Below are 14,299 nucleotides of genomic sequence, written 5' to 3'. Positions count from 1 at the left end.
AATTATTGTATATGATAAATTGTAGAGGTTAGAAGTTAACTATAATAATCGTGAGACGAAGTTCATCTATAAAGAATGCATTATTACTATTTAAGAGGAATGGGAATATTTCAACCTTTTTCATGCATAGGAGATTTAATTTTTTAGAAGATAGACCTAAAGTCTAAATGTTATAGGAGTGATAGTGAGAGATCACAGTGTTGCATAGAGAACCTTTTTTCTACACTCGATAGTATCATTACTAGTTTTGGGGTTTGTCATTAAGATTAATGATTTACTTGATTGTCCTTATAGCCTTAATGAATCAACTCTTTGGGTAACATGATCATAATCTTGTTTCGACATCGCTTTGGTATGAGTCGCCGATTTTTTTTTTTTTTTTTTGAGAATTTTAGGCAATTTATAGAGCGATTGTAGCTACTTCAAACAAAGAGAAGATTCTAGACGTAAACTTGGATTCTCTAGTTTGCACAAGTGTATAACTACAATTCGTCAATTGGCGTACAACTTGTGAACATGTGCATGAGACGAGTATTTAAGAATGTCAGAAAAAGTATGCTGTGATGGTCTTAACAATTTTTGTGAATGTATTATTTTAATTGAAAATTATTTATTATTATTGTTTAATATTATTAGGTAATATCTACCTTTACTGAAGACGATATTTGAGGAATCCGATGTCTACGATATCCCACTTTTAACGAAGCTCACCAACGAAGATACGGGTTTCCCGGGATACTAGGTAGCCTTGACTACACGTATTAGCCGTGGGTGGTTTGTCCAACTGCTTGGAAAGGCCAACAACATCGAGGCGACCACGATGGTCCAACCCTAATACAACAAGCAGTCGCGTCTCAAGATCTTTGGATTTGGCATGCGTTCTTTGGTATGGTCGATGCAAATAATGATATTGTTGTTTTACAGTCATCAAATATGTTCGATGATGCCATAGAGGGGTTGCATTATCTTGTTGATGGTATTTATTCGGAGTGGGCTATGTTGGTGTAAACTCTTTCATGACTGGATGATTTCAAACGTGTGTATTACAAGAAGAAAATGAGTCGACAAGAAAAGACATCAAACGGGAATTTAAAGTGTTAAAGAAACTATGGACAGTCATTGCCTAACCATCACATATATTTGAAAAGAGAAAAATGAAAAACGTAACGTATATGTGCATTATCTTGCATAACATGATCCTGGGGGACATGGGCAGAGTCTTTTGTGCCGACTTTGGCGATACCTTTCATCGACGAACTCACTACTAAACTATGCTAAGAAAGAAGCTATCCAAATGAAGATACGTGACAGAGATACACAACTAAAATCTTAAGCGGATTTGGTTGAACATCTATGGTGTAACCATGTTGACGACGACGATGACGGCAAATACGAGTAGAAATAATAACTTTTTTAGTATTTTGTTATAATGTGTCGTGTTCGAATTTAGGTATTTATAGATTTATTTTATTTATTGTTTAATTTTAATTATAAAAAAATCATTTAAATTGAAATTAAACACAGTAATGATGACGGTTATGAGGCTTTATCTCACTGAATAGTAGTTAATACTAAAGCTTCTTGCTAACGTGTAGCTACTTATTTATTCCACACGATATAGCCTAAAGAGATATTAATGGTCACGAGTGAGGTTTTCCCCCGCGCTTCGCGGTGGAAATTTCGTCGTTATCTGTTTGGTTCGTTACAGTACCGACACTCGCTATAGTAACCAAAAAAGAAAATAATACATCGATAAAAAACGAATATGGTGTTGTTTAGTTGATATCGGCTCTGTTGGTTTGCGTTCTATGTTTATTTTTTTCAACATTACGATGTAAATTTTATTGCAAACATATGTTGTGCCACTATCAATCTTTCATACCAAACCTAACCGAAAACCTACTGAACAACATATGTATCGATACTGACATTTATATGTATTGTTTTTACTTTCGATAAACTGAAATCGTCTTACTACCATACCGTGTCAAACCGAACAACATCGGTACCGTTATATGTTCATTTTTATGGTTTCTTGTTTAATAACGGATATCGTATCACTACCGTAGTGAACCGAAACGAAACCAAACGAACAACATTGGTTCGCTATGGTACCGTACTGTATTCTTTTTTATGGTTTCCTGTTTTGATAATTATTCATTTATACAACTCCCTATGTGACGATAAATGAATATCATTAAATATACTGTGACAATCTGAACCAATTAATATCGTTCAAACATCATCGGTACCACTACCGGTGTTCATTTTTATCGTTTTCAGCCGATGTAAAACATATGTTGATTTCTGTACCTAGTGCATATATTTTACCGCTACTGTAACGACTGTATCGATACCGATCAAAAGCCCACGGAATGTTAAAAAATAAACAATCATAGACGCGGATTTAGATTTTTTAAAAGTTAACGAACGCAAGTTATTATTGTACCGCTACTGTAATGAATACCGATCCAATGCCCATGAAATGTTAAAAAAATAAATAAACATATACTTGAATTTTGATATTTTTTAAAGTTAACGGACGAAAGTTATTACTAAAATATCAAATTTAATAATAAATAAAATACTATTAAACAATATAAAAAACAAATACCTAAAATTATGAATTACCATTTATTACTAAAAATCAAATTAAATAACATATAAAACATTAATAAAAATTATAATACTTAAAAATTATAAACACTATTTTGAATTCATATTTATATTTATAATAATTATAATTATAATTTATGTAATTTTAAAGGAATCATTTTCCTTGTAACAAAACCAAAAAGTAATAAAGCCATCATCTTACAAAAGAAAACCCTTAGAAAAGAGTTAATCTAGTTCAACACCAGTTTGCTTCCATATGGCATTTCTAAGCCTACTTAAATCCCTACCTTTAAGTGTTCTTCCAACACCTTCATGTACAGAAAAAGAAATACCCCTTATTCTCGCTAAATATTCATGTGGTGGCAGCAGCCACTCATCCTCATCGTCTGATCTCAATTGATCTGACTCCTTCAGGATCTTTGACCAGTCCGGTATGTTGACCGGCATCGACTTTCCAGCAACAGGAGTCGTTTTTTGGTGAGGTTTTTGTTGTAGTTTTTTTGTGATTATTGTTGGTTTTAAGATGGGTTTTTCTGGGTTGATAGGTTCATGATCTTCATCGGAGTTGTTGGTGTTATAGCTATCAAAGTTGTCGGAATCTTCATCGTCGATAGGGTTACGATGATGATGGTGGCGGTGGCCGGAATATATCGTTGCCATTACAAAGAAAATGTGAATATGGATTGTGTGGTATTGCCTCGGGTATCGGGGTAAGCATATATAGAGGATGTGTGTTCCATTTTCTTAATACTATATAATATATAATATATAATATAATATAATATATAATTTAATATAATATAATATAAGATATAGTTTTCTATAAAATAAAATAAAATAACAACCATATTGAGGTTGAGCCATGGTACCAGTGTATCCTAGGTCACCTGTCATATCATACAAGTCGTACGGGTTATATGGCGCGTATAACAAGACAAAAATAATCACAGAGGTTATATGGTTTATTAGTATTATACAATCTATTTTGATATTTTTTGTTCTATCATACGACCCATTTGATACGTGTTTGTACAATACTTACCTATACTTTTTATCGGTGTTCATCATAGATATTTGGTGACACTAAACAAAATTGTAAAATATGTTCTAGAGATATATATAAACTATGTTACACATATTCTTGAGTCTTTTTTTTTTTTTTTATAATTTAATCCTCCAAACTTGAGTAGATTGTAATATCTTTTTTCAAGTCCAGGGACTTAACTACGGACCAAAAATATTGAGGTTGAGGTTGAGGTTGAGCCATGGTTCTTCTCTTCCACAAATTAATTTGCTTTTTAGGCTCTAAATTTACACCAACCCTAATGAAACTCTCACCAATCCCTTTGTTTCTCATCATGACCGATGTAGATGGCCGCATCATGACCTCTTTGTCATTGCTTCCATCGGAATCCAACGGCGGGGCCGGCGCAAGCCCAAGTCAAATGAGGCTTGGGCCTTGGGCCACCAAAACTATAGGGCCTCCATGATTTGATGAAATCACAGTCCATTTATAAAAGCTTTAGGGTGTGGGTTATCAACAGATTTATGGTTGGTAGTGTAGTGGTTTTGTGTATGTATGGATGTTGGTGAGACCCGGGTTCGAATCCCTGGTTCACCATTTTCTTATCTTTCAAATAATTACACTTGAGCCCTTCAAGTTTAAATTTCAATTGCATACTTTTTTTTTTGAGAAAAAGGCCACAAGCTTTTACTTCGCCTTAGGCCACCAAAATGGTTGAGCAGGCCCTGTCCAACGGCGCAACCAGTTTCATCCAATCAAAACTCATAAATGCATCACTGCTAGTTGAGAATCTCTTCATTGTACTCAAACATGGGCCCTTTGAAACAGTCAACGCCGCCTTTGACTTAGAGAGAGAGAGGGAGCGAGAGAAGAGGGTCATGGTGGCGATGTGAGAAGAAGCCAGTTAAATGGTGGTGTGGTTGTGTTTTGGTGGCGGGGTTATGAAAACCAATAAGATGTTGGTGTCGGTGATCGTGATGTAGATGTAACACCTCGAAAATTCACGTCATGTAATGTGTTGACACGTGTCATAAAGTTTGAACGTGTGAAAGAAATATTATAGAAGGACTAAAGTTGACAAACATGGAAAGTATGTGAATATACGTATTCTAAGTGTCAACTGTGAATAAATATAATGTACATTAACCCTACATGATGCTCATACCTTCAAACGAATAAATCATGGATCATACGAAGCTAAAAGTGAGAGATTACAAACTACAGGGGTTAAATATGTCAACATGTTTAAAGATATACCTCTGAGTGACCTTTTGACAAACCCGAAGCTTTGTAAATGTTAATCATGCTCACTAGAATGCACGATTTAAATTTCGTAAAGTTTCGTTAACGTATGAGAAAGTTATGATCGAATTCGTGTGCGAGGGGTTAAAGCGTCAACGTTGAAAGTTAGGCCTTTTCGGGTAACAATAAAGTTACCCGGGGACTTAACAAAGTGGGTATATGTCTTGAGGCCCTTATAGATCAATTACGAGGGCTCAAAATGCAATAAACAAGTGCCTAATCGAAGTTTGAAGAGCCAGGGACCAAAACTGCAATTTTTAAAAAGTTTGTTGGATGATCCCAAGGGCTCGCGTAGCGCGAGCACTAACTGCCTAGGCAGTCGCGCTACGCCACTGCCATATCTGGGCAGATTTCCGATTTTCTTGGATGTGTGTCTGCTAGGTGCCTTTGTGATCGACTTTACCCGATTTTTCACATCCCCCTTGGCCCCTAAACGACCCCTAAACCTATAGGACACTTGTTGGAAGGGTATGGTGAGTGCTAGACTTGTTTGTCAACCAATTGTGGTGATTAAATTCACTATAAAAGGGCCTTCAAGTTACAAACACTCCTCACACCTTCATCTGCATTTGTGGATCACTTCTGGAGCTCAAACTTCCTCTCAAGTGTTCTCTAATCAAGCTTAGGACTTCAGTAAGTGTTCTAATCCTTCTTTAATTGATTTTAGCTTAGCTAAAAGTCAACCCGTCGTAATTACGGTTTGACTTCGAGATTAGTCAATAATGGCTCAGTCATACCTCGAATTAAAAGTAGTTATAGATTGGTATTTATGTGGGTAATAAAACCTCAAAAGGGTTTCCCCTGATCACCACTCTAACCAGGTCAAAAGTCGGGTCAAACATATAATTAAAAAGTCAACAGGATGCTTAAAATGTCATTTATGCATAATTAGCTATCTAGAACATATACAACCTGTTTGATCATTGTTATAACTTAGTAATAAGTGTAAGAACATGTCTAAACATGTTCCACCCGACTATTTCCTATTTAGACCCGGTTCGGAACCGAAAGTCACATAGTTTGACTTTCACTTTGACTTTCAGTTCTGACCCGTTTAGGCATGTTTTAGAAATGCCTCAGAGCTTTAATTGGATTAGGATACATGCTAGAACAACCCTCTACGATTATGCACCTTGGTTCACTAGTTATCCAATTAATATGCATATTTCCGTTAATTGCTCATATGTTGACCGTTATGCCCTTATTATCTTAAAAACGTGATTTATGAAAATGTAAAAGTGTAGAAACCTTAGTTACCGATATATAAACTTGTATGCAAAGTTTGACATCAGTTTGACTTGTAGATGAAGAGTTATGCTCAATATCGCTAAATCAATGCTTTATGTTAATAAAATGGCGTAATTAGCGTATAGCCTAGTTAAGCCTACTTTTTGGTATCAAACTTAATACCCACTGATGTAATATATTATTTTGGCATTTTTAAAGATTTTTAATTAATTTTAGGCTGAGCATAACTAGTAGTCGTAGGCTTAAGCCGGTAATTGTCGGTTTGCCCTAACGGGCCATAAAAATGAGTTTTACTTATTGAAACGACTCCAAACCTTTTGCTACCGACCACATATAATAAATAAATTATTTTAAGCCTTCTGGAAATATAAAAATATCAGATTTAAGTATCAGACCCGGAAATGGCCTTTAATCGCCTTATTTAGCGTTTTTAACGCATAGTATGTTTTAAAATCATATTGAACATACTCGGGTTGATACCTACTGATATATGAGGCAAATTATGATATTCTAACAGTAAGAAAAGGTTGATTAACTCAGACTTCATTTTCGAGCTTTTCGGCTTATGTGAAATTACCAAAATACCCCTACGGGGCATAGTTTGGTTAAAAATGATAAATTTCACATATATGCTTTAGCCTACTGTTATAACTCATCAAATTGAGTATGTTTGTTGTTTACATCAGACCAGTAACTCAGTTAAACATCTAAGCGCTTTTACAAACTTTAAAACGACCAAACTACCCCTACGGGGCATAGTTTGTGTTTAAATTAGTTCGGGACATAATGAAAGACATCCTACTGATGTCACAACATATTTGAAGCATATTAACTTAGGAAACCTGTATATGGCTCTTACGGATACCCGTTACGCATTTTACGCGTTCGGTTCGGTTTATGTAACAAGTTTACATAAATTAACCGACACGGGTCAAAGCTTATCGGTTTCATCTCAAAATCCAGAATGTGAATAATAAACCCACATTAAACAAGTCTCTGAACTTGTCGGGTCTAAATCACATTCTATCCGGTCTTCGCTTAATCGTGCGTACGAACCGTATCTTTGAAACTAGTCGGTCTAAGCTTAAGCTTAATAAAAGACCCGTTAGTATTCTAATAGGTTATATTAAACCTTCGTTCCAGATTAGGAGAACCAGTAAAAGCTACGTGCATTTTGCTTATTGTGATTTATACTTTGCATCAGGTAAATACTTTTAACTTATTTTCCCTATACGGGCTTGGGTTACGGTACATAGCGTACCGCTTGATCGAGCATCAAATCTCCACGCTTAGTGGGTAGTTGAATAATTTGATCGGCTCGTTTAAACAGTCTTGTTTACTTTACAGCCTTTGGGGGGTTAATGACCATGTCCCGGATATCCTTGGCATCATCTTACGAGATTGGCCACGACCTGAGCACGGCGTGTAGGCGTACACTGTCCGTGTATAACTCAATTATGTGGTGTGTCTATTGATCTTTAACCCGGACTAGATCCGGGCTACTGAACGCATAAGTAACATGTAATTCGTTCACAAGATTATAATATTAAATAATTCTCCCAAGTTAATAAAAAGATTAATCTTGCCTCTGTGCACTTTAATCAAATTATAAAAACATTTATGCCATGTGCATCCAAACCAATTTTTAAATCATTTTCCAAAATGAGTCAGTTGATTGTATTTACCAGTGTAAACTGACGTATTTTCCCAAAAAGACTAAATGCAGGTACTAAACGTAATTGGCTGGATTGTCTCCTTAGCATCAATAAAGAGTTCGCAAGCTTAAGATGCCTGAAGTCTGTTGAACTATTGTTTCCATTTTATGTTCGATCCTTCTGTGGATAAGCTCCCGAATATTGTGATAGTTGATATTACAATAATAAATTGGGTTGTATTATATTTTAATTGCTTCCGCTGTGCTTAATAATATTGTGTTGTTTGACTATTATGTTGCCAACCATGACGTCACGATACTCCCCACCGGGCCCACCGGTGACACGTGGAAAATCGGGGTGTGACAGATTGGTATCAGAGCCAACACTGAGTGAATTAAACACTAGCCTTAGTGTTTAATCTCAGTTACACAAAATTGCACATATCTAAACCTTCTGAGTCTAGACTTAACTTAGGAATATTCTCAATCCTAATCTTGAAATTTTTACTTCCAAATTTTTGTTGGATACGTCGCCAAGCGAAGGAGCCGTAATAGGAGTTCTCCACACCCGGAGCCCTGAGATGCTGAGCTTCGTACCGCGGCTAGAATGAAACGAGCATCCAAGGAGAAAGCATTCAGAAATAAAATGAAGAAGAAACTCCTTTTATTGAAGATCGTTTCCTTATTAGTCCTTATAAGGACATAATTATCTTTCAGTCCCTACGAGGACAACATTATTCCTTTCAAGTCCCGCTTAGGGCAACTTTATACTTTTATTTTTATATAATGGAATGATTAAATTTAAACTTTCATTCTAAACAAGAAATATTAAATAAATGTAAAATAACATTTCTTTTATAAGATCTACCATTATAATAAAATGGCAAAGTCTAAAAAGGACAAGACCTAGCCACGTGTCATTTTAAGACCGGGCCAAGATGGTAATTCCATAATTAGATTTAGATCCATATTAACACCTCAATTTAAAATTGTTCCGCGTTAATTATAAATTAAGAATCTTAAGTGTGAAACCTAGCCTACGGGTCAATTATAAGACTGGGCCAAGATGGTAAGACCTGTTAAAAAGATTCAAATCATTAATTAAGAATCTTAAGTGTGAAACCTAGCCTACGGGTCAATTATAAGACCGGGCCAAGATGGTAAGACCTGTTAAAAAGATTCAAATCATTAATTAAGAATCTTGAGAGTAAAACCTAGCCTTCGTGTCAATTATAAGACCGGGTTAAGATGGTAAGACCTGTGTAAAAGATTCAGATCTCTGTTAACATCTTAAAACATGTTAACACTCCTGGCAGATGTGATTTCATTTAAAATCACACACGTCATTTTATAAAGGATTCTTCAAAAGATTCCTAACCCAGTTTAATGATCTCTGAATCCTGGGTTTACATCATTAATTAAGATGATCATATTTTAACCATACGTGGTAACATAATGCCTACGGGCCCTGCTCATTTCCATATGAGCCAAAAGACAGTGGTAGCAAAGACTCCCTGTCAGATAAAGCTAATGAACTAGGTTCAAACCTCAAATGCTTTGATTCTCTGAAATCCTAGCATATAATTTATAATTGTCCATGTGACTAGGCCTATTGTGCCAATATACTTTCATGCTTTGATTCTCTGAAATCATAGCTTAAAATTTATAAATGTCCATGTGACCAGGTCGTTGGGTGCCACTGATAAAACTGTTAATGTTTTATAATTAGGATAAATTATAATAGAAATCCTAAATAAATATATGAATAATAAATTAACCAAATATGGTCTCTGTTTACCATGGTTAATGAATTTCCCTAAGGGCAATTCTGTAATAAACATCCCTTAGAAGGGAAGTGCCTACGGGCTATAGTTAATGTCCTCTGAGACTGAAGACAGTGGCAGCCTACAGCTCCCTGTCAGGAAAAAGGTAATGAACTTTGATTCAAACCTTAATGCCGCGATTCTCTGAAATCATGGCTTATAAATTTAACTTGTCTACGCGACTAGGCCATCTGTGCTATTATTATTAACTTATGAATTAGGATTTATGATAAAAATCCTGAATAAAATAAATAACCTTCCTTCCCTGTCAGTAAGCAGTTTAAAAGGAAATCTTAAAGGTGAAACCTGGCCTACGCGGCCAAGATGGTGAATCCTGCTCAAGGAATTCAGATCCTTGTTAACACTTAGGAACGTGTTAGCACTCTTGACTAATGTGATTCGAGAAAATCACAACAGTCATCCTTATATTGGATTCTTCCAATCCCCTTATCTAAACCTAGAAATTTAGGAATCATGGCTTATACCATCCTATAAGATGATCATATTAGGAACATCCGTTAGTGATGAAGTGCCTGCGAGCTAAACTTGTTGTCCGATAAGACAACGACAGTGATGGTCTTTGACCTCCTGTCTAAAATATTGGACTATGTCCAAACATAATAGTCTACATGATTCAATGCGATCATGACTAATATCATTTAATATGATGATAATATTATTTAACATCCTTTAGTGATGTTTTGCCTACGAGCTATAATATATTGTCCATTTGAGACATTGACATTGTTATCTTTATGATTCCTTGTCTGAGGTGGTGAGCTATGCTCAAGCCAAAATAGTCAATATGATTAATGCAATCATGACTTATATCTTCTAATAGGATGAACCTATTATAAACATCCATTAGTGATGTTTCGCCTATGGGCCATATTATATTGTCCACGTGTGACAAAGACATTGTGATCGTTACGATTCCATGTCCAAGGTAGTGAGCTATGCTCAAGCCTAATAGTCGATACGATCAATGCGAGCATGACAAAAATCATCAATACGATGATTAAAACAGTTTCAACATCCTTAGAGATGTTTTGCCTAAGGGCTATATTATGTTGTCCAATCGAGACGAGGCAATTTTAATCTTTTGTGATTCTTTGCCAAAGGGGTGAGCTATACTCAAACCCCATAAGCTATACTCGTTGCGATCCTGACTGGTATCATCAGTATGATGATCATAATATTAACATCCCTCGCGATGAAATGCCTACGGGCTATACCCTATTCTGGTGTCGGTAAGACAACGATAGTAGTGATCTTTATGATCCCCTAGTCAAAATGGTGTGATTATACCCAAACCTAATAGTCAATATGATCGATGTGATCATGACTAATATCATTAGATACGATGGTTATATATAAACATCCATTAGTGATGTTGATTGGCTTCTTTTCTGCCAAATGAATCGTCCTTCAAGACGATGACGGTTGTGGTCCATGACTCCCTGTCCAAAGGTGAAGAACCACGTTCAAACCTGGAAGCCCTAATCTAATAAGATTGCGGCTAATAAATTAAGGTCCTTGAAAATAGACCATCGAGTTATGTTTTAAAGTCATTCAGGGCAAGCCTATGTGCTATAATTGGTCATTCGTGACAAGTTGACCTATTAAATGTTAACATTCCTGGTGACATGCCTTTGTACCAGATTTGAAGAATGTCCTTATAACAAGGCCGTTGTGCCATATCTAAATGTCCTTTGTGACAAGGCCTTCGTGCCGTATAATCATTTATGTCCTTCATGACTGGGCTTTATGCCATATTTTCTACGTCCCTCGCGACAGGCTTCTATACCATATATGTATAAAAATATATAACCGAAGTCATGAAAGGCTAGCCCTTGAGCTATTTATAATCGTAATTGTGACAAAGACAGTTGTGACATTATGGTCCCCGGTCAAGCAAGTATTGGACTCGCTCCAAACTTTGAATGCCATTGATGGTCCAGTTGTGACCTAGGCTAAATATAATGGAATTTCGTTCAAAATAACATTCGCTATGAATGTTCGGAACAGAATAGCCCATACGGTTTATGAATGCCGTGGCTAATGTAAGTCAGGTCATCAGGATGATGACTAATAATGGGTAAATCTTGGTGATTGGTACCAAGTTTCGAGTATGGAAAACTCGGGTGAGGTAGACGAAAGTCGCAACACTATTAAGGCGACGAAAGTTGATAAAACTACAAACGTAAACCTCAATATTAATGGAGTTAATCATCGGGCTGTGGTTGACGCAGCAATTGAAAGGACCATGGAAAAGGTCATGAGACAATACAAAGAGCTGAATACTTCTCGCTCTAAATCTCATTCAAAACCATGTTAAATTACTCATGAGGAGAGCTATGCTCACACTTGAAATATGAAGGATGAACCAAAGAAGGAGGATAACTCCCAGAAATCTGAGAAAGAGAGCGAGTACAGGCTTAATAAAAAGCAACGAAAGTTCGGTAAGAAGCCTGTATACCTCTGAGACTGCTTTAGCATTATTAGATGGATGTTTTATATCCATAAAGAATCATTTTTCCGATGTCCTAGTTCCGTTAAATATAAGGACTCAATAAAGTGATAAAAATCGATTGGTTGCCTCGAAAAATCAAGCCCATATCGTGCGTGATAAGAAGCAATTAATTATCAAGACTCCTTATGAGACAACTCTCATAATTATACGTATCCGTACGATTAATTAAAATTAAACAAAAAAAATGGTGGAATTGGCCGTCCCCGGAGTCGAACCTGGGTCTAGGCCGCACCTTTCGCGCGCCTAGCCAACTGAGCTAGGTGCCTAGTTTGTGAAACTTCCATTATTGATTTAATATAAGCACTTGCACAATAAACTTCCTTATCATTTATCAATGATAACACCTGCTAAGTGTCCTGTTTTTAATACAGGCAATAATAAATCTTCATGAACCATAAACTTAGCAAAATTTTTATTATCATCCACAAGGTATAACTTACCAAGGAAACCATAGTAACCGATTCTTATGGATCGGCAAGGAGTCCTTCCGAAAATTTAAAAGCACTCTTTCTTTGCATAGAGTGCGACAACATATGTTATTTTAATTATTTTTTTTATTGTTTTCTATCGCCTGCGAATGCCAAACTATGTTGATAAAAGTGTCATATGAGGATTGGCGTATCCTAGTGTGTCCCATAGATTATTTCCATGTCTGATCAGCATGGAGGTTTAATACATGGAACCCCTAAGATATCCCAATGATCATATTGTACTAAAGTCGACTAGTAGTATTCAAAGAAGATATCCAGAATGGAATTTTCCAAGTAAATGTTCCCGATTAAGGAATTCGGGAACTAGTAACATAAAGGTGTCACTTATTTGACACGAGCAATGGTGGATGAACTGGAGCCTGAGATATGGAAAATCTCTGTAGCCTCCTTGTACCTTGATTATCTTCTCATAAGTTTTCCCTGCTCACCTCCTGGAAGGCAGGTAGAATTAAGTTTTAATACTCCATTTAAGACTGCATTATTATGAAATCTCCATGATGGCTAGTACCATCATTGGAAGAATCGAAACCCTGATTAATTAAGCTTTTAAATAGAGGGTTCATATAGCCTAACTCGATATTCCGAGAGTTGATATTGTTAAATAAGAAAGACGGTTCATTTTGCTTACGCATTAATTGCCGCAACCCTAATTAGTCAACGATTAGAAATTTGCCATCAGCTATCCAGGATCTAAGGGCAAACTATTGGTGGATAGGCTTGAAGAAGTCTGTGGCCATCTATGTAGCTAAATGCTTGGCTCATGCGCAAGTCAAAGCCGAGCATCAGAAACCATCAGGTTTGCTACAACAGCCTGAACTTCCTACGTGGAAGTGGGAAATGGTAACCATGGATTTTATTACCAAGTTACCAAAGATCAGGAAAGGGAATGATACAATATGGGTTATAGTTGATAGACTGACTAAGTTAGCACATTTTTACCCATCAAGGAGACTTATAGCTCCGACATGTTAGCCCAGTTTTACGTTGATAAGATTGTAGCCTTACATGGCATACCTGTGTCTATTATCTCTGATAGAGATACTAGGTACACGTCGCATTTTTAGAAGAGTTTCCAGCAATCGTTGGGCACATGTTTAAATTTTAGTACGGCTTACCATCCTCAGACAGACGGTCAGAGTGAGCGTACTATTCGAACGTTGGAAGACATGCTACGTGCATGTGCAATCGATTTGGGTGGTAGTCGGGATAAGAACCTACCATTAATCGAATTCTCCTACAACAATAGCTACCACACCAGCATCAAGGCTGCGCCTTTTGGGGCATTATACGGTAGAAAGTGTAGATCGCCCGTTTGTTGGGCGGAAGTTGGAGACGTCCAGTTATCAGGACCAGAGATAGTTTTCGAAACCTCGGACAAGATTGTCCAGATTCGAGACCGTCTCAAAGCTGCCCGGGATAGGCAGAAGAGTTACGCTGATCCTAAGCGTAAGGATTTTCACTTCGAAATAGGTGACAAAGTCCTACTTAAAGTGTCACCCTGGAAAGGTGTGATGCGGTTCGGTAAGAAAGGCAAGCTAAGCCCGAGATACATAGGACCTTTCGAGGTTATCGAACATATTAGGTCAGTTGCCTATAAGTTAAACTTAC

The 14,299-nt window shown here is 36.5% G+C and overlaps 1 protein-coding gene across 1 annotated transcript; it reads right to left on the bottom strand.

The window, feature by feature from the left end:
• Positions 1–2,813: 2,813 nt before the first annotated feature.
• LOC110910950 lies at positions 2,814–3,288 on the bottom strand. Its single transcript, XM_022155526.2, has one exon. It carries the CDS (start codon positions 3,274–3,276, stop codon positions 2,842–2,844), a length of 435 nt encoding a protein of 144 aa, XP_022011218.1. The 5' UTR covers positions 3,277–3,288; the 3' UTR covers positions 2,814–2,841.
• Between the last annotated feature and the right edge of the window lie 11,011 nt (positions 3,289–14,299).

The sequence above is a fragment of the Helianthus annuus genome, chromosome 13, assembly GCF_002127325.2.
Source record: "Helianthus annuus cultivar XRQ/B chromosome 13, HanXRQr2.0-SUNRISE, whole genome shotgun sequence".
NCBI classification, from domain to species: Eukaryota; Viridiplantae; Streptophyta; class Magnoliopsida; order Asterales; family Asteraceae; genus Helianthus; species Helianthus annuus.
Note: the sequence above shows the minus strand (reverse complement) of the source record. Positions and strands in the feature narration are given on the sequence as shown.

What these genes read in the sequence shown, in the direction of transcription:
- LOC110910950 (XM_022155526.2), bottom strand. Translation starts at nt 3,276, where the DNA reads ATGGCAACGATATATTCCGGCCACCGCCACCATCATCATCGTAACCCT.